The following is a 22,113-nucleotide window of genomic DNA, read 5'->3' as shown; positions in this document are numbered from 1 at the left end:
GTGTTATTTGTGAAGTCTGCAGTTCCTAAGTGGAAGTTGTTTCTACATCTTTTTTTCTTTCAGTGTCATAGGGTGAAAAAAAAAACATTTTGTATACAGTAATGAGAGTCATTATTAAAAATAATTGTACAAGAAAATCATGCATTTCCAAAATAAAATAAACATACAATTTTGGACCAATGAGATTTCAGAGTGGGTGTGGCCAAGCGAGTGTCCAGCCCAATAATACTGCCCAGAACTCCATGGCAACATCCTGACAGCCATCAAACACACGAGCAGCTCACTGATCTTCTTCAGAGAGTCTAGTTCTGCTTGATGGAGCTACAGGCTGATGTTCACTTACACATGCACTCGGCTCATTTATGTGGAATCATATTTAAGAGTTAGGAATCTATGTTAAACATATACATCTTCCTCGTGTGAAGCGATCCTTCCAGCAGGTTACACAGCATTTCATCAGACACAAACCGCTCCTTTTACTAAACACATCATCAAGTACAGCATCTGAATCTCACAGCAGCATAAACACGCTCCACATGCTCATTTAGATTTAACATAATAACATTTGTAATACCAAGTACATTTCTAAATGAACTTAGATTTAATGAAATTCATGATGATTACAGTCAAGATCTGTGTTGTCTGTGTAGGGAACGCAAGACTGAAGTGGTTTCTGATTGAAAAGCTTGGTTAAAAATTTGGAATAATTAAGATTTTTATTGAATGTTTTTAAAAGAATTGCTGTTTGACTAAGAAATACAGTAAAAACAGTAATATTGTGAAATATTATTACAATTAACTGCTTAATGTGTGAATATATTCTAAAATGTAATGTATTGCTGTGATCAAAGCTGTATTTTCAGCATCATTAATCCAGTCTTCAGTGTCACATGATCCTTCAGAAATCATTCTAATATGCTGATTTGCTGCTCAAGATTTTTATAAAATAAATACAATGTGAATTATAAAATATGAATGGATAAGTGAATGCACTAATGAATGGATGCCCACTGGATGCAGGTGCCAGGCTTCAGTATTTCTATATTTTTTTAGTCTTTTGGAGAAGCCGAACAGAATCGTGCTCACACACATTTCTGATGTTTCAAAGGTTCTTGATTCTGTTGCTTTTACAGAACGAAACTCCACACAGTAAAAGAGAAACAGTGATGCACATGGACTCAGGTGGAGACGTGCAGACTGAAGCTAATTGAGTAAAACCGCTTCACTGGTCAAACCATCTGACGCCATCGCTCAGCTCTCACAGGACTGTGTGTTTGCCACCTGCAAACAAGCAAACACAAACCTCAGATGTTCTGTACACACACACACACACGCACACGCACACACACACACATACTGTATACACACACACACACACACACACACACGCACACACACACGGTGTACAAGTTATGCTATTTGCTCTTTCTGTCAATGCTTATTTACTGCTTCAGTAAAAGAATCAATTGAAAGAAAGAGAAAGAAAAGCAAGCAACAGTAATTAGTGTCTGGCTGCTCTGCTCAACACAAACTACTTAAAGAACAATCCAGAAAACAAGAACTTTTACAACTTTTTAAACGCCTGAAAAAGTCATAGAGTACAATGTAACATAATTAAATCTGTCATGGACACAACAGCTCAGAAAGCCGAATAACCTTCTGATCCAAATTTAGGAATCTTTGTGCGCAAGTATAGTTAAATATTTAAAAAATAAAATGCAGCAATCATTAACATAACATAACAACATATAACATAACATCATATAACATAACATCATATAACATATAACATACATCTTTCTGCATGATATGTGGTTATGCCAGTAGGTGGCGCCAAATTAAAGGTTTTTTTTTTATCCATAAGCAATTGAAGCATTTATTCAACTGATTTGGTCAGCAACACTGATTCATTCAGGAAGAAACATGTGACTCTCTTCATAAATGAGTCATTGAATCATTCACTCAAATTATTTGTTCAGAAACACTGATTCATTCAGGAAGAAACTTGACTATTTTCATAAATGATTAATTGAATCATTCATTCAATTGATTCATTCAGAAACATGTGGCTCTCTTCATAATGAGTCATTGATTCATTCATTCAACTTATTTGTTCAGAAACACAGATTCAATCAGGAAGAAACATGTGACTCTTTTCATAAATGAGTCATTGAATCATTCACTCAAATGATTTGTTCAGAAACACTGATTCATTAAGGAAGAAACATGTGACGCTCTCCATAAATGAATCATTGAATTATTCACTCAAATGATTTGTTCAGAAACACTGATTCATTAAGGAAGAAACATGTGACGCTCTCCATAAATGAATCATTGAATTATTCACTCAAATGATTTGTTCAGAAACACTGATTCAATCAGGAAGAACGTGACTATTTTCATAAATAATTCATTGAATCATTCATTCAATCAATTCATTCAGGAACATGTGACTGTCTTCATAAATGAATGATTGATTCATTTATTCAACTTATTTGTTCAGAAACACTGATTCATTGAGGAAGAAACATGTGATTATCTTCATAAATTAGTCATTGAGTCATTAATTCAGTCAAATCATTCACAAATTCTGATTCATTCAGGAACATGTGGCACTCTTCATAAATTAGTAATTTAATCATTCACTCAACTGATTTGTTCAGAAACATTGATTTATTGAGAAAGAAACATGTGACTATCTTCATAAATGAGTCATTGAATCATTCACTCAAATGATTTGTTCAGAAACACTGATTCATTCAGGAAGAAACGTGACTATTTTCATAAATGATTCATAGAATCATTCATTCAATCGATTCATTGAGGAACATGTGGCTCTCTTCATAAATTAATCATTGATTCATTCATTCAACTTATTTGTTCAAAAACACTGATTCATTAAGGAAGAAACATGTGACTTTCTTCATAAATGAGTCATTGAGTCATTCATTCAGTCAAATCATTCAAAAAACCTGATTCATTCAGGAACATGTGGCTCTCTTCATAAATGAGTCATTGAATCATTCACTCAAATTATTTGTTCAGAAACACTGAATCATTCTGGAGCAAAACAGTTCAGCTGTTCAGATGAAGCTTTGTTTGGAACTTTGATGGTGTAAAATCAGACAAAATACATTGCAATACTCAGTCAAAAATGTAAGTTACTCAATAGTACCATTATGTTTATCGAACTGCAGTTGTGATGTATGTTGCATGAAAGCAATGTCACATGATCGTGGTAATGGTTATTTCTTCTCAGAAACAATTTTCATTGCTAATGCTACATTTTTGTAGCTGACGTTGAAGTTCTTTACTTATTTACGTACTTGTTTGGCCCAATCATATTCTGTTACAGATTCATGCTTACGTGATATTGCTTTATAAAATCATCCGCTTTATTTTTAATGTGGGCGTGACATTTGTAAATTGAATGTGCGTGTATAAAAACAATCTGTTATGCTGCTTTATATTGCAAACTAGTTCTTATTATCATGTTATTTTAATTTAGTATCATAATCAGAAAAACACTGGTTTGTTGCGTAATGTTTACTGTAACGTTACTTTGTTATTCTTCTAGTTATTTACCAATAGCGGATAATAAACCAAATTCTGTGTTTCCTCTGCGTTGCAAAATAAAGTGAACACTATAATACTGACTGTATTGTTTTTATGTGGAGCTATATGATCTGCTCTTACTCTAAACCTAAAGTTCTCATAACAATGACAGTGTAAGGGCAGGTGGAGGGTGTGTGTGAGGGTTTTGTGTTGTGATGTCAGGTTGAGCTCTTCTTGTGTCTTTTCTAAAGGTGAAAAGGTAAGAGCTTCATTATCTTTGTCTGTGACTCATGAATCATGAGACAATGCAGAGAGACTCTTCAGACAGTGTTATCAGACCGCTGAAGACCATCTGTCAACACACACACACACACACACACACTAGCTCAGCATGGCTAATCCGTCACCCTGATGTTTCTGACCTGTGTGTTTAGGCAGATATTCTCTCTTTTGTGAGATTACGCTGGCCAGGCCCCATGGAATGTGTGTGTGTGTGTGTGTTTGAGCCCCCTGGCTTGTGTTTTGATGTTAATGATGACTTTTAAATGTCAGAGCTGGCCAGGTGTCAGGGTGAGGAAGAGAAGAGAAGAGAAAAGCTCTGGTTTATAATGACCCTACAGACCTAAAACACATATGTATTGTGACATGACACATATATTATTAAATAAATAACAATTAATATATATGCATCCTTGATGAGCAGAAGTGTGACATACAATTATATATATATATATATATATATATATATATATTACGAAATATATGGAATATATTGGAATAATTAATTTTTTTTATGTTTTTTAAAGAAATACATGTGCCTTCTGCTCAACAAGGCTGCATTTATTTGATCAAAAATACAGCAAAATCAGTCATATTGTGAAATGTTATTACAAATTAAAATAGCTGTTTTCTAATTTAATATAGAAAGAAACAATTTATTATTCTCAATGTTGAAATATCTGATACGCTTCCATTCAAATTAGATAAGATTTAAAAAAAAAAGAAATTACTTCTATTCAGCAAGGATGCATTAAAATGATCAAAAGTGACAGTAAAGACATTTATAATGTTACACAAGATTTCTATTTCAAATAAATGCTGTTCTTTTGAACTTTCAAAGAAGTTCAAGAATCCTGAATAAATAAAGTGTGTCACGGTTTCCTCAGAAATATGAAGCAGCACAACTGTTTTCATCACTGATGATCTTCAGAACAAACTACAGTGGTGTAAACAAGTAAAGGCAACGAATAATTGAAAATGTACCATAAATTGAAATATAAAATAAATAAAAGCTAAAAATTAAAACCATGTTTATATTTTTTGTGAAAATAACAATGTGATGCGAGGGTAATTGCTATAGTGTTGTGAGTGGTTTAACCTCAGATCTCTAGACTTGACTTTGAGTCTCTCCTTCAGTTTATGTGTGTGATTTCTTTTGTCTGATGGAACCCTGTCTCTGTCGGTCTGTCAGCTGTATGTGTGATGAGGTGACAGTAAACAGTATAGTGTGTGAGTGTCCCGTCTCGTGGTTAATGATCTGTTCTCGGCGGGCGAGTGTGAGAACAGTCTCAGTCTCACTTCGCTTAAACACAGAGATTCACACAAAAGGTGCCGTCTGGAAGCCGGAAGCCAATTAAAATCAAAGGCAGTGGCGCGCGCTGGATCTGTGTGTATCAGGACTTGTGGAGAACAGGTTTTGATGGCCGGGTTTTTAACTGGTTTAGACCCAGCGTCTGACTTATCTCCACTTATTCTTCCGGGTTATAATATAATTATTTCTGACATCTGAGCTTGGCATATCACATGCTCTAAAATGTTCCAGTAAAGCCAAATGTAGATATTTATGGTTGTTTTATTAATGTAATTACTTTTTTTTTTTGGGATATCTGTTACCACTGTTAGCTTACCAGATTAATTTTTTTATTTTAATTTATTTTATTATTATTTTTTTTTCTGGAATGCTATTATCTAACATAGAACTAGCCAAGCATTACAAGTCCAGTGTCAGAAGTCTTGACCTGCTTGACTAACAAATAAATCATAAAAGATCATGTGACACTGAAGACTGGAGTAATGATGCTGAAAATTCAGCTTTGAGCACAGCAATAAATTATATTTTACAATATATTACCATAGAAACAGCTATTTTAAATAATAGTAATATTTCACAATTTTTTTTAATTTGAATGGTATTTTTGATCAAATAAATGAAGATATTATATATAAAAAATATTTATATATTAAAAAAAAAATCTTAATTATTACAGACTTTTGACCGGTAGTGTATATGCAAAAAAAAAAAAAAATCGGAGTTTTATGCTGTGTAGAGTTTTGAAAGTGCAGGTTGTGTCGAATTTTAGAAGTGCGTTGTGTAGGTTTACTCTGTTTTTGACTTGTTATAATTTTTTTGGGGACATTTTGCATAGTCAGTGCATTAAATCAAGCTTGCATAGCTGGAAGCATGTTTTTACTTCTGCAGAGTGTATCAAATACATAGTGTGTGTTAAATAAGGCTTTCTGTGTTCTGTGTGCTACTTATTTAGCTTACACTTTCTTACCCACGTATCACAGTACAATTACGACAGGGAACATCCCCCCCGGAGCAATCTAGGTTTAAGCACCCCACTCAAGAGCACAGTGATGTAGGTAATAAGATATAGGATACCTTAGCAATCCTTAGGTCCATGAATCAAGCCTTCAGGGGTTTGAACCAGCAACCTTTGGATTAGCTGCCGCTGCACCGCATGCTGTGTGTGTGATACACTGATGCAGATTCGGCTTATTAAAGCCTGCTGTGATGCTTTCTCTTTTGGCTGCTGTTTTTCCGGCCCTCCCTATCATTTTCCTCAGCATTTCATGCAGCCTGACACTCATCACACCGGAGTGGAAGAGTCAGACAGACCGGTATCAGAGCGTAGTGTGTCTGTTATTGTTCCTGTGTGTATTCTCCATTCTGTTGCTGAAATAAATTAAAGCAGCTGCTCAGCAACACAGCATGATAACGAATAGTATCCGTGTCCATCTAGTGCAGAACAATGACATTATTCTCTATAGCAAACCTCTAACGTCACGCACAAGTGTGGGGAATCTGAATAGCAAATAGAGGGCTGGATAGAGTTAGAATGGATGTTGTACAGAGTTTGATAAGGGTGTCACAGAGTTTTAGTAATGTTGTAGAGCTTCATTAGAGTTACAAAGTTTGGAGGGTGTCGTACATTTTAGTACAATGTTGTAGAGTTTCAGTAGAATGTGTCAAGCTGAGTTTAAGTAGTGTGTGTCATGTAGAATTTCAGTAGAATGTGTCACAGAGTTTCAGCATGTAGAGTTTCAGTAGAGGGTCACATAGAGTTTCAGTAGAATGTGTCATGTAGAGTTTTAGTATAATATGTCACATAGCATTTTGTAGAATATGTCACATAGATTTTCACTAGAATTTGTCATGTAGAGTTTCAGTAGAATGTCACAGAGTTCAGTAGAATGTGTCACAGTTTCAATAGAAGGTCACAGAGAGTTTTAGTAGAATGTGTCACATAGAGTTTTAGTAGAATGTATCACATATAGAATGTCAAAGTTTCAGTAGAATGTCACATGGATATTCAGTAGAATGTCACGTAGAGTTTCAGTAAAATATGTTATGTGGAGTTTCAGTAGAAAGTGTCTTAGTTCCAATAGAATGTGTCATGTCACATATAATTTCAGTAGAATGCGTCATGTAGAGTTTCAGTAGAATGTCACAGAGTTCAGAAGAATGTGTCTCAGAGTTCAGTAGAGGGTAACGTAGAGATTTAGTAGAATGTGTCACAGTGTTTTAGTAGAATATATCACAGATTTTCAGTAGAACGTGTCACATATAGTTTCAGTGGAATGTCACGGAGAGTTTCAGTAGAACTTCACATAGAGTTTCAGTAGAATGTGACATGTCACAGAGTTTCAGTAGAACATGTCCTGTAGTTTCAGTAGAATGTCATGTAGATTTTCAGTAGAATGTGTCAGTTTCAGTAGAATGTCATGTCACATAGAGTTCCAGTAGAACATGTCATGTAGTTTCAGTAGAATATGTCATGTAGATTTTCAATAGAATGTGTCACGTAGAGTTTCAGTAGAACTTCACATAGAGTTTCAGTAGAATATGTCAGTTTCAGTAGAATGTGTCATGTCACATAGAGTTTCAGTAGAACATGTCATGTAGTTTCAGTAGAATATGTCATGTAGATTTTCAATAGATTGTGTCATGTAGATTTTCAGTAGAATGTCAGTTTCAGTAGAATGTGTCATGTCACATAGAGTTTCAGTAGAACATGTCATGTAGTTTCAGTAGAATATGTCATGTAGAGTTTCAATAGATTGTCACATAGAGTTTCAGTAGAATATGCCAGTTTCAGTAGAATGTGTCATGTCACATAGAGTTTCAGTAGAACATGTCATGTAGTTTCAGTAGAACATGTCATGTAGTTTCAGTAGAATATGTCATGTAGTTTCAGTAGAATATGCCATGCAGATTTTCAGTAGAATGTGTCACGTAGAGTTTCAGTAGAACTTCACATAGAGTTTCAGTAGAATTTGCCAGTTTCAGTAGAATGTGTCATGTCACATAAAGTTTCAGTAGAACATGTCATGTAGAGTTTCAGTAGAATGCGTCACATAGGGTTCCAGTAGAATGTGTTTTGTAGAGTTTCAATAGAATGTGTCATATTGAGTGTTGAGTTGTTGATGGGAATCCTGCAGCGTGATCTGCTCTTCTGCGTCTCCAGCCTCATTAACATGTGCAGAGATGAGAGGAGGCAAAGCTCTCCTCCAGAGACGAAGCAAACTCAAACGCTTCCATCCCACTTAGCCTTTAAGCCTATTAGACAGAAGACAAGAGGAAAATCCAAACAGAGAAAGAGAGATAGAGCACATATAAAATCTATCATACTTTCATTTCACATATGAGAATACCTTAAAAATTAAGAGTAATCATAAAATAAATATTGGTATAAGGGTATTGCCATAACATCAATATATTTTATTGATTTATATCAATAGAAATTAAATTCATATCAGTCTAGCAATCCAAAATTGTCACACAACATTTTTTTCCTACATTTTCCACTATTGCTTTCACTATTCTAAATTTTGTCATGCAATACATTTATTTCTATATTTTGTGCTATTGCTTTCACATTTTTTTATATATACAGTGTGTATATATATATACTTTCCGCTATTGCTTTCGCAGTTAAAAATTGTGTCATGCAATATATTTTATTGTTTTCTATATTTTCTGCTATTGCGTTTGCAGTTATAAATTTCATCATGTAATATTTCTAAATTTTGTCATGCAGTATATTTGAATGTTTAGCATGTTAATGCTACTGCTTGCACAATTCCAGATTGTGTCATGTCGGAACTAAACTGAATTGAATTGTTGGAAAATGCAGCAGCTGACGACGCGTGTTTCTCAGACCAGTCGGACTCACTCACATGTCTGGTATCCTCTAGTGCTGCTTTTGTGCTTTTGTCTCTCTGTTTGTCTGTTTATTGTCAAGCGCTTAAGATCAGATTTTCCAGGGTTTATGTAACAAACCGCATTCTAAGGGCAGCGTTACTGTCCAATGGAATTTAAAAAACTAGCAAATGAGTTTCTCTTCTGCCCACATCTGTGCCATATTATTTTCTCTTTGTCTGTGGTTGTGTGCTCTGCGACTGGCAGAGGTCCACGGGATCTGAACGCACACGGCTCTTGCTCGAGTAATCTGATAGCTCAATTCGGAAGTGCTATTCTTCGTTGTGTGGAATTTTGCCCTCGTGGGAATAGATCTGCTTTTTCCGGGCCGTAAGCCACCTGTCTGCTCGCTTGTGCGGCTTCAGGCAATAGGCATTTAAAAATTACATAAATAAAAAAGTTTTAGAATAATTTGTTAAAATAAATAAACAAATACTTTTTAAATACAAATATTTATTTATGATTTATTAATGATCTGTGAGCACAGATGCAGTTTAAGAAGCTGAAATATTTCAGGCGCAGCTTCACATAAAACACGGTTTGCCAAGAAACTCTGACAGGCTGCTAGATTTATACGCAGGTGTTTGAGATATAGATGAGTGATTCTTCACAGATTTGATGTGTGTGTGTGTGTGTGTGTGTGTTGAATGCTGCAGTGAATTGCATCAGACGTGATTTAAGTTGCTGAGGGAGGAAATGTTTGCTATGAATATGATCTCTGTCTTCACATATGAAATGAAGGCCTTGTTGAATTTAAAGAAAACAGATTTCAGTCGAAGAATATTGGAAATCAAATATTAAAATAAATGGTTCTGAGATTTTTGGCATGGTATTCCTTAAAGTCTCGAAACTGGTCAGTAGTTTCTGAACTGAAACTGGATAGCTGGTTTTGATCAGTGTCAGTTTATTATAGTTTTTATTAATATATATATATATATATATTGCATTTTTATATTTTCTGTTTTATATTTAATTTTAGTAAAAATTTAGTCATTTTGTTTTGGTTTTTGCTTTTTTTTACGTCTATGTAGTTTGTATTCATTTTTATTTCAGATTGAGATATTTTAGGTTAAAGAAGTGTTGAGAAGATGAGAAGTGTTGAAATAAAATAAGTTAGTAAAAGAAAAATATATATTATATTTTATTTCAGTTAAAGTATGTTTTAGTTCAAGTAACTTTTTTTAAGGTTTAGTTTTTATAATAGAGTGACGCACAGTTTATTGCAAGTGATACAGTGCTAAATGAACAATATAATTGTGCACAGTTAGGCTATCAAAATAGGCTTTTAACTTGAAATGGTGTGCATTAAAGTTTTCTGTATGGAGAAACTCTAGACGCTCACAGACGTGTTGTTTCTTCTTCAGCTTTAGCAGCGATACAGACGTAGACACCTGCGTTCGGTTTCTGAACGCATCAGGAAACGCTATTACAGACCTTAAACAAGCCTAAGATCAACTCTCTCTCTCAGATGTGCTTGAGCTGTCTGGTACTTGACAAGGTGCTTGCCTTTGAACACACTTCATTCACCTGATCACAATAAACATGACGATCTGTCACAGATGTGCAGTGTGTTTAAAACCCTCATGAATGACAGCCACAGGTTTCTTTCCTGTAATGAGTTACTACTGAACTGCAGCAGCTTTTTGTTTACATCACAATTATGAACCGTAATTTGCTGCCCCTTGTGGAAAAAAGAAGTGCACTCATATTTAATGTGTACTTCAAATCTTAAAAGTTATTTTACTTGCAGATAATATTAAAGAAATAAAAGGCCACTTAAGTGAGAGAGACAAATATGTAATTGCAAATATATGTAAAAACATGTCACGCACGTTTCAATAGAAATGTCATTAAAGTATTTTTTACTTTATCATAAATGCTTGTCAGTGCATCAAGTCATACTTAAACCATACTTCAAAGACAATAGAAATAATTTTACGGAAATTGCATATTAAAATGTAATTAAGTCCTACTTAAGTGTGTCAAAAAGCACTCTAAAGTTCAACTAATTGCATTTAATTATAATGCATTTTCATTTAATTTAAAGCCGCCAGGAAAGAAGAAGAAGAAGCATTTTCATTTCATTGCGATCAACATGCAATTAAGTGTCCAAAAACATTACACTCATTTCATACTTAAGTATATTTATGATTTTATGATAAACTATATTTATGATTTTGTGTTTTTTATGAATTAGGGGGAGGGACGTTCTCATGCAGAGCAGTTAATTGGACAAAAATTAAGATCAACAAGTACAAAAAGATGTCATGATTAGGGTTGCAAAGGGGTGGAAAATGTCCGGTAAGTTTCCGGAAACTTTCCAAAAATCGCTGGAATATTCCAAAAAAAAATCCCGGAAAGTTTCTAAAATTTCTGGAATGTTTCCGAAATTTACTGTCAATTTTCCATCTTTTTGCAACCCTAGTCCTGACTAACTTTGTGTGTCCAGAAGAGAAAAACTGTACATTTAAAACCTTTAGAGTAGCTAACGGTTACATTTGTCAACTTTTAGGAGTGCATTACCAGATAGACGACTTCAAATAACGTGAACCGACAGTCACAAAACTCTTGTTTTTATTTCATGGGATCAGAGTGAGACAGAGAATGATTTCTCTGCATCATTGAATGTTTATGTTCTTTGTATTTTTATTTGAAAGGAAAGCGGCAGAGAGGGAAACTCACAGATTTAGATTATAAGTGCATCTCCCTTCATCCTCCAAATCCCTCGCTGTGTTCACCTGTGCCGATACGGACACGACTTCTGCAAACATTCACACAAACCTGTGAGGGCAAAGCGTGACTTTTATACGCTTGTACAATCTCAGACAGGATTTTCACACACAACCTCCTAAAACTCAAGGCTTTGTGTGCTGTGAAGAAGAACAATTCAATGAATGTCCTCAAATACGAACGGACAGTATCGAACGCTATGTCAAAGGGGTCATGGCCTGCCTTTTTTGTTTATTTTGTACTGTTCTCTGAGGTTGTTAAATTAAAATTCCGATTCCAGTAGAATCAAATAGATTACATCATCTTTTGAAAGAAATTTGATGCTTCAAATAAAGATAATAGCCATAACGCCAGTAGGTGGTGACGAGTAACTGTTAAAAATGTCAAATGTGTCTTTGAATCATTCATTCAAGAGATTCATTCAATCATTTGCTGATTCATCCAGTAATTAAACACATAAAGTCTTTATGAGTGAGTCATTGAATCATTCATTCATACATGTTATTTTGTTTAGTTGTCCAATGTTTTTTTTTATTTTTTTATTCAAATTCGTGAGAGAATCATGACCTCTATTTGGGAAAAACTAAAAACTTCTTCCTCTTTAGAGGTCTAGGCACGGAGTGCTAGAAACCCTGTTGTTTTGTCAGGATTATTAGAGGTTCAAGAAATGCCAGATTCCTGCCCTCATCCGTTTGCCTGGGAAAATTTTCCACCATACTGGATATGTATGTGTGTTTTTGTCAACAGACTAGTCTTCTTTCTCAGACTAGTCTTTATGTGCCAGATCTGTAGTAGATTTGACATGCACATAGTGTGTCCTTGTCAATAATCATTAAAAACATGTTGAAGTTTGAATTTAACATGACTGCCAGAGGCCAATAATGTAGTGCACGGCCTGTTTTAATAAAACAGCTGAAATCTGTGAATGTAATTTGCTATTTTGATGACTTTTGGTAAATGCATGTGAAATCTTACTATCAACTTGAAAAGATTCTGAGAGATTCTTTATTTCACTCGCAGATCTTTAAAAAAAGCACCAAATATTTGCACATTTTGATTCTCCGTTTATACAAAAATCATGAAAGATTCGTTTTTTTTCATTTCTTTTTCTTTTTTTTTAAATAAAGGTCTTAAACGAGTCCAGTTTTTATATAGCTGCATCTAAATGTTTTGCAAAACGAGACACAGAGTAAATATGTTTGATATCTAAATGTTTGATTCAGAATCAGAGTCGACAAAATTCAAACGATATCCAACTCTTATGCAGTCGCTGCTTCACAAAAGGCACAGAATGTACAGTGGAAGCTGTATAAGACTTTTTTTGGATTGAGTATCTGTGTTATCTTTATTATCCTACAGGATGGAAAGAGAGTACACACACACACACACACACAGAGGTACACGCACGCACGCACGCACGCACGCACGCACACACACACACAGACACAGGTCGGGTGGAATTTTATCTGTACAGAATAAACAAATCACCACAGCAATAAAAGCACTCGAATGCTGTGTGATTACCTCTGGAGTTTAAGCCCTATTCCCCGAACACTCACACACACTCAGCCCAACACACACACACACACACAGAGAGAGAGAGAAACACACACACACACACACACACACACACACACACAGAGAGAGAGAGAGAGAAACACACACACACACACACACACAGAGACACACACACACACACACAGAGAGAGAAACACACACACACACAAATGAGTCTATGCTTGGATTTCCAATTACAGCAATATTTCATCAGCCTCTAAACAGTGACTGAAGTTCTGCTCAAACTACAAGCGTCATTACAAACGATCTCTCTCTTCATCTAACTTTCGTTTATTTGAGTCTAATTTGCTCTAGTTATTTCGAGTTAATTACTAATTACTCAAATAATTTAAGTCTAATTACTGTACATGTAGAAATAGTGCTACACATCGACATTCTGTTGATCAGTCTTATTGAGTTTGTGTGTGTGTGTGTGTGCCTGTAGTTGCGTAGATATACTGTATCATTCATCTATTATCATTATCATTATTCATTATCATTAAAGATAAAATGAAATCCTTTAATTAATGCATTAATTAACAATGAACAACCATTTAAGTATTTCTTAGTTAACTAGTTAATGCATTCACAAATGCTCATTATTGCTCATTGCTAGTTAATGTTAGTTAATGCATTAACTAAAGTTAACTGACAAATGCATTCCTCATTGTTAGTTAATGTCAGTTAAGGTATTTATTGATCTTTGTTAACGTAGTTAATACAGATACAACTGTTCATTAATGTTAGCTCAGGTCCATTTTTTTATTTATAAAAATGTGGTCACACTTTAGTTTGGGGACCGATTCTCACTATTAACTATTTACTACAACTTTTGCCTCAATAAACTCCTAATTTTCTGCTTTTTAATAGCGAGGTAGTTGTTAAGTTTAGGTATGGGGTAGGATTAAGGGATTTAAAATATGGTCATGCAGAATAATGCATTAATATGTGCTTTATGAACACTAATAAACAGCCAATATACTAGTAATATGCATGCTAATAAGCAACTAGTTAATAGTGAGAATGGGTCCCTGAACTTAAGTGTTACCAGAAATGTATAATATGTATTTAATAAAAATGTATAATCAAAAATGTGTCTAATGAGATGAATCAATAGTCTTTTAAAAGTATAATAAAATCAAATATTACAACAATTAATTTAGACCAAAACGTGTTTTAATTTTTTTGTCAAATAAGATGCTGCACAATGCAACGGTGTACATTAAAACATGAAAAAATAACTTAGTTGTATGATATTCCTTAAAAAATAATAACAATATTATTATTATTACTTCGAGAAGTACATTTTTGTATGCAATAGTAATGCATTTATGTCAGAATGTATAGGCTTTTATTTTTTGAGTTTCCGCGGGAATCTGCAGATAGTTTTTCTCAAATGAAACGGTGTAAAGCTGCTGAAGTGACTCTCAGAGCAGCTCTGGAGATGAAGTCCGTGTGCTCATGTCCTTATATATTAAAGCACAGACGCTTTGTTATCAATATGATATGATATTGTTTATTGCCCAGCCCTGAGGACAAGCAATAATAATCATTATGGCAAATAAATACATTAATAGAGATCTTTAGAAGTCAGTCTATCACTGGTCTGCAGTTCACAGCAACTGAGAGACACACAATCTAACAGTCTGTTCAACCAAAACATATGTTTCAGGTTATCATAACTAATGCAATCTCTCGCTCTTATGATTTTCTCTCTGCCTTTCATCCATGTTCCTAATTGGCTGGTGGGAGTAGAAATATAGAAACGTGTTTGATGCTCTCCACATGTTCCTGTCCGTGGCTTGTGTCTCCCGTCAGTAGAATGAAGTGGGCGTCCTCTTCCTCCTCTGTCCGGCGTCCTTCATCTCTCTGCGTCGGTCTCTCCAGAGACCTGGTGATTGTATCATGGCTGCGGGTCAGCAGGGTACAGGAGGAATTTAACTCCAGTGAAGTTGATGTGATTTATTGAAACGGTGTTCGTGCCGATGGAATACGACTGGTACGGTGCTGAAGCTCCTGCAGACGACAGGGAACAGCTGGCTGCCGTCGAAGCGTTTCATTGGTCGATGAGGATTGATTGGCTTGTGAGAGTGGCTTGTCCTGTGGAGTTACTGTAAGCTGTTAGTGTGTTCCTCCTCTTTCATTGTATATAAATATATATGCTCTTGGAACAAACTATACTATAAGTTTCCATTTGTTGTTCCAAAGTTGTATGTGCTAACATGAACTTGAACCAACGAATTGATCAACGTTAGTTTGTAATTTTTTGCATTAACTATTTAACATGAACTAACAATAAAAATATATTAGCATTATTATTTAATTTATTACTTAAAATGTATTACTTAACATTATCATGAACAAAAACGAGTAAATACGTAACTGATGAATTGCTCAACGTTAGTTGATTTAAGTTGATGCACTAACTAACTAGTGCTAATTTATTGTAAAGTTGTACAGCAAGGTTCCACTAGTTAACAGAACAATAGAAACAAAAATTTAATCTAAAGCATTTATTAATATTAGTTCATGTTAATTTTAACACTTACTAATGCATTAAAATCAAAAGTTGTATCTGCTAATATTATTTAAAGGACCGGAACAGTTGTACTTTTATTAATTAATAAATACTGTAACAAATGTATTGTATGCATCTGCATACAATAATGTAACCTTATTGTAAAGTGTTACCAAAATGATAAAATAATGAATACTTAACCAATGAACTGCTCAGTGTTAGTTAATGTAAGTTAACACACTAATTATAAAGTGTTACCCATTTTACAATAAGGTTTCATTTGTTGACATTAGTTAAGATGAACTAATAATGAAAAATACTTTAAAAGCATATATTAATCTCAGTTTGCGATGCACAATATTAGAAAATATTAGAAATATTAGAATATTAGAAAAAAACAGATATTGCAATAGGTTATATATACATATTGCAATATGAAAATATACATGATTTTTATTATTATTATTATTATTTACCAGATGACTTAAATATGTAGTCTTATTTGGAAAGAATGACTCATTCTAAGGTTGGTGGGGTGATATTTGGGGAGGTGGAAAATTATTTTTACTCGCCCTGTCAAAAAAACAAACAATAGTTATAGTTGTTTTAACATTGTATTGTAATAAATAAGCCACCAACGTTTTCTATACACATGACATTTTGCAATTCTTGTTTCCAATTTCGATAACACAACAAGAGCTACTGGCTAACTAATATAAAGTTCAAACATTACTGAAGACAAGTGAACATTCAGCAGTAAAATAAGTCCAATAAACAAATTAAAAGCAATAGCGCAAATTAATAGAATTGAAGAAAGTTAGAAATGATATAAACAGTCTTTACTGTATACATAGACTGAATAGTCTTCACTGTATAAATTAAATATAGATTAATCCTTGTTAAAGGTACAAAAGTTATTCAGTAACGAATGTATTGCTGATTGTTAGTTAATTTAAGCTAATGCATTAACTAACATTAACGAACGGGGTCGTATTGTAAAGTGTTAGCGTTCTCTCAGTCTTCAGGATTGTGTTTTTCGGTGTTGTGTTTTTCACAGGAGAGACCGCAAGAGACTTTGTGTGGTTTAGACTGATCGCTATAGCAGACACACTCGAGTCATGGAAATAACATGTTCATGTCTTACTGTGAGGTCTGTCGGGAACATCACTGTTAATAAACTCAGACCTGTTTCTACTGATTTCATTACGGTCAACTGACTGTTTAGTCATAGCAGACGAAATGTAATCCATCAAGACAAGCTTTGAATGTTGGTTTGAGAAAGCCGCTTGAACAGGTTGAAGTCTATCATAGTTTGACTAGCTTGAATTCTTGAGTAGTCTGAAAAGATTTAACATCTGTAGAGATGTGGACAAGGTGCTGATGTGAATGTTCTTAGTGGTTGCTAAGTTGTTTTGGGTGGTTGCTAGGGCGTTGTTCTGTGTTTGCACGAGTATTGAGTGCAACAGTCTGGCTCTGGAAGTAAAAATCCCATTCATTTTCTCCAGAGAAGAATTGATTTTTAATGACAACTTATAAACTTGGATCCAGCGTGAGGTTGTTAATTGACGGTATATGCTTTTGTTGAAGCCGTCAGCCCATATTATTTCAACTTATTTTTTCAAATCATGTTTAACAATGGAATTCTTGGTTTTAAATTTTTTTTATAATAAATAAATACATAAAAATGCCTAAAGAATTCTTGAAAACTGCTTAAATATTTGTGTCTATGGGTCAAAGACGAGACATTGCATCTTAGAGTCTGCATCAAATTAAATTTAGAAAAGTGATTGTATATACATAGAAAGCATGTTAAATGGAAGTGAAGTGTTTACTTTAATGTTTCAAATAACCTTTGTGAAAATAAAATGTCAAAATAAGAATTACAAAATGTTCCATCATCCTTTAGTGTAACATATATACTGTATATTTTTAAGAATGAACATTTATTCTGACCTGTGCTTATTAAAAAAATATAAAAGAAAAAGTGATCATACTAACTTTGATTATATTTAAACAGTCTTTTAACATAATCTAATGATTCTGATTCTAAATATGCCTGACAAGATGTTTTGTTATATTAACTATTGTTACACTGAATGACACCTTTTTTCTGTAAATCATGGTAAAAATGTATGATAGCCATACATTTTTTGTCATATGTCATATGATTCTTGAAACCCCCTTTTAATCTTTGGCCCATGTATGTATACTTTTTGCAATTTGCAACTTAAAATATTGTTTCTATATCTTTAAATCAATAGTTTAATATCCATCCATCGTTTTTATTTCATGTCATTCACAATGCTTCATAAAATACCTTTGCCTTTTTGTCCAGTTTTCTTTCTTTCTGTTTTTTGTTTTTTCCTGGTTGGTTTGGCTCATGGCTCTTTAACAAAAACTTGTTTTAAAAAAAACCCTGTGGCAAAAATGAAAGTGAAATACACTTCTGTAACAAGCCTGCTAAAAAACTTTATATTCTAACCGGTTGCTAGGCGGTTGCTATGATGCTATGGCATCCCTAGAGTGTTTTGGCAGATACAAGTTCAAAATTTAAACATGTATTAGTAAATGTTGACATTAACAACTTAACAGTGAATAATACATCTACAGCCAAAAACTATCGGTATGGATTTTTGCTGAAAACCGATTCAATAATCGATTATCGGTGCCGATTAATTTGCAAAACTGATCAGCTGGTCGATCTGTAGTGTTGTAGGTGGTTGATACACTCTGAAGCTAAGTTCTGCATGCTGGCTTTGTCAATGCAACATAATGATAATGTGATATTAGAGCTCATGAGACAATTATGACTTTCTTATTTGCCATTTTCATTCGTCTGCATAACCTTTAATGCTTGTTCTGATGAGCAATCAGCCTTGCGCCGTTTTGATATTTCACTCTTAACCGGGCGATTTAGTCCTTGCATACCAAGAATAAATGCTTTTCACGCTCCAAATAGCTCTTTTCAAGCATTTTGAAGGATCACACTGGTCTTATTCTGTGTGGTTTTGTCGGAAAGCCGTTTTTGTTCGGCCGTTAAGTTGGCTGCCGTTCTGATGATGATGGCCGTTCTCTTCCTCAGGCTGGTGCTCAGATCTTGGTCAAGCTTGGTTCAGATCTTGTGTCCCGTCTCTGATGTCTTTGAGCGAGATGCGTGTTTGGAAGTGTGCTGCGCTCTTTGAACGGGTCCCTCGTGCTCCACGGCTGTCAATAGCTCGCTGCTGGACGCTCTGACGCCGCCATTCGTATTCATGAGTCTAATTCAATCAAAGAGCTCTCCGAATAAAAGGCGTCAGAAGCACTGTGACCGCCTTTTAGAGCAAGTTAGCAAATACATATGGAGGCCAGAGAATCGTTTTCACTCAAAGAAAGATTGGCAAACATGTTTATAACTGCATTATTTAGCTTATACAGAAGAAATCGCTCATTGTCTGAAACCATCTGTCCTTTACTTTGAAATTCCTGCCTTGCTCTCCCTCATAAAAAAAAAGAAGTAGCCTTTGTCATACCTATTAGAAGAGTATTTATTATGGAAATTAAGAATATACTTGAGTGTTAACTGAATGCAGAGTTTTCTGACAATAATTGCATTTTAACTGTAATTTAGTGAAAATGCATTATAGTTTACATTTATATTAAATGCAATTAGCCCTACAATTAGTAGGACTTAAGTACATATTTATATGTAATTTCATAATGATTTCTATTTTCTGTGAAATATGGTTAAAGTAAAAAAAACTTGAACAAAACTTTATCTTTGCAAATATAATCAAATGGAATGTGAACAATTCATTTCATTTCGGGAAAACAAAGTCCTACACAAGTTTTAATTAAAACATGGTTGAAAATGTGTCATTTTGTGACGTTCCTTTAAAAACAGTTTGAATAAACAGCATTATTGTTATTATTATTATTAATTTTTAGAAGTACATTCCACTGTAAAATATTCATATTTCTGTCATAATTTCTTCAAGTTAAGCAGAACTTTTATTTTGGCGAGTTATAGCGAAGACCTTTTGAGTTTCTGTGTGCATCTGACAATAGTTTTCTCAAGACACTCACAACATGCAGACTTCATATTTCAAGTCTTTTTACTTTAATATTCACAGACGTTAGTGCATATTGTGATTTGATTAATTGTACGGCTCTACTTTTGTTTTTACTTTTATTCATTCAGAATTCCATGACATTCCATTGTATTCAGTAATTTCAGTTTTTAATGACTGGATTTCGGATTCCATCCATATTTGGAACAGCCTTTGCATCAATAGTGTTCCTTTAAACTCAGTCTATTCTGGCAGCTCACTAGGTTTTGGACCAGATTCAATCTTCAATACACAGAGGGCCAGTTCTGTTTTCGAAGTCTATTGTGTGTCCAACACAGACGGTAGACAGGGTTATAAATATACGAGCGCTCAAGCTCAAGGTCTTTATCGGATGAGACCACGCAGCGTGTTGAGGTGTGTGTGCGCTTGCGTTTGTCTGGAGGGAATGTGGAAGTTAAAAGCTAGTCAAACGTCCCCGACACACTCACAAATAGAGCTGGACAGCGAGCTGCAGGAGGTCTGGACCGCGGAGGGCTTTGTCTCCTTCGTAACGTGTGTGTGTGTGTGACGGTCTGACTCACGCCGGGAGCTGTCAGGCCCTGAACTCAAGAGCCGGCCTGCTTCTGTCCGCGGTGCACAGCGAGACCGTGTTACTATAACCGAGTTTAATGCTCCTGCATTCCCAGGGGAGTGAATGCAGCTTCTGTGAGAGCGGATTTCAAGAGTCAGTCCCGATGATCATGTCAGTGTCGTTTTCCTGCTGTTGTGAACTCAAGCAGTAAATCTCTGTTTGTCCCCGAGGGCTGGAGAGAATCGGACTCTGTGTGTATGAAACGTACAGTGTTCATAACCAGACTTTTTGTGCATTTTCTGTGCTGTTTTTAGGATGGATGTCAACATTTATGTTTAGATAGCACATTACAATTCTGACCATTTTCAGGCCTGCTGTGCCTACATATTACAAATTGCGACTTTCAAATATTTTTGAATGGCTATAATTCCTCAAAAAGTGAAAAATAAAAATCTATTTAATAGTGGTCTTGGTATTTATATATTATGGCATTAATATAACTCGATGGCATTATTTAAAATATGCTTACTTTTATGAGGATTCTACATTAATGTCCTGTGTCAATATGCACTACCTTTTAAAAGTTGTGTAAGAAATTAATACTTTTATTCAGCAAGGATGCATTAAATAGATCAAAAGTAGCCCACGGACCGTTGGCTGAACGTCTGATCCATATAGATCACAAATTGGAAACACTTCAGGAGTTTCAAAGTCGTCATCAGATTGGTTGAATTATACAGGATTTCCGGGAGACGTGTGTGTCGCCTTCTTTAACATTCCGCCTGGAAACAAAGATGCCGTGACACCAAACCCCCTCATGTTAGAAGAAAGCCGTCGTGTTTACAACTGTGATAATGAGCGCTTATCAGGATCAACTAAACGCTGGATTTTCAAAAGTATCGGAAATATTTAAAGTTTGCGGCATAGAATCTTTAATAGGCCCAAGAGTTTTACACACGGTTTGTTATTGTGGGGACATTTCCACGCCCCTGAACATGACGTGGCACAAAACAAAATGTGATTGGCTGCTTTACCTGTCAGTCATGTGGCCTCTGGGGCGGTCCTTAGCCATTCAAAGCGGCCTAGATTCCCAGACCTTCTGCCGTCAGTCTGAAGGCCTGGCTACGTGAGACTAGATCAAAAGTGACATTAAACACATCTATAATGTTACAAAAGACTTCTATTTCAAATAAAGGCTGTTCTTTTGAACTTCATATTCATCTGTGCATACTGAAAAATCAAATGTATCACGGTTTCCACAAAATAATGTGCAGCACAACTGTTTTCAACATTCATAATAATCAGAATTTTTTCTCGAGCAGCAAATCAGCATATTAGAATGATTTCTGAAGATCATATGACACTGAAGACTGGAGTAATGATGCTGAAAATTCAGCTTTGTTCACAGGAATAAATTACATTTTAACAGATATTCACATAGAAAACAGCTATTTAAAATTGTAATAATATTTCTAATTTTTACTGTATCTTTAATACTTAGACGTACTTAGACACAGACTCAAAAAACAATTACAGAACAACATGATAAAGCTGCCTTGTGTGTGTGTGAGAGTGTGTGTGTGTGTGTGTGTGTGTGTGTGTGTGTGTGTGCGTGTGTGTGTGTGTGTGTGTGTGTGTGTGTGTGTGTGTG

At 34.8% G+C, this 22,113-nt stretch overlaps 1 protein-coding gene across 1 annotated transcript in view; it reads left to right on the top strand.

The window, feature by feature from the left end:
• Positions 1 to 15,312: 15,312 nt before the first annotated feature.
• Positions 15,313 to 22,113, top strand: part of LOC107550169 (adhesion G protein-coupled receptor L3-like) — a gene marked incomplete at its 3' end in the record, with an annotated part of 105,164 nt that continues 98,363 nt past the window's right edge. Inside the window, exon 1 of the mRNA XM_016231405.1 lies at positions 15,313 to 15,440. Coding sequence (XP_016086891.1) covers positions 15,313 to 15,440 — 128 coding nt within the window. The remainder of the gene's footprint in view (positions 15,441 to 22,113) is intronic.

Source organism: Sinocyclocheilus grahami, unplaced genomic scaffold (genome assembly GCF_001515645.1).
Source record: "Sinocyclocheilus grahami isolate Dianchi unplaced genomic scaffold, SAMN03320097.WGS_v1.1 scaffold390.1, whole genome shotgun sequence".
NCBI classification, from domain to species: domain Eukaryota; kingdom Metazoa; phylum Chordata; class Actinopteri; order Cypriniformes; family Cyprinidae; genus Sinocyclocheilus; species Sinocyclocheilus grahami.
This window is presented reverse-complemented; position numbering and strand designations above follow the sequence as displayed.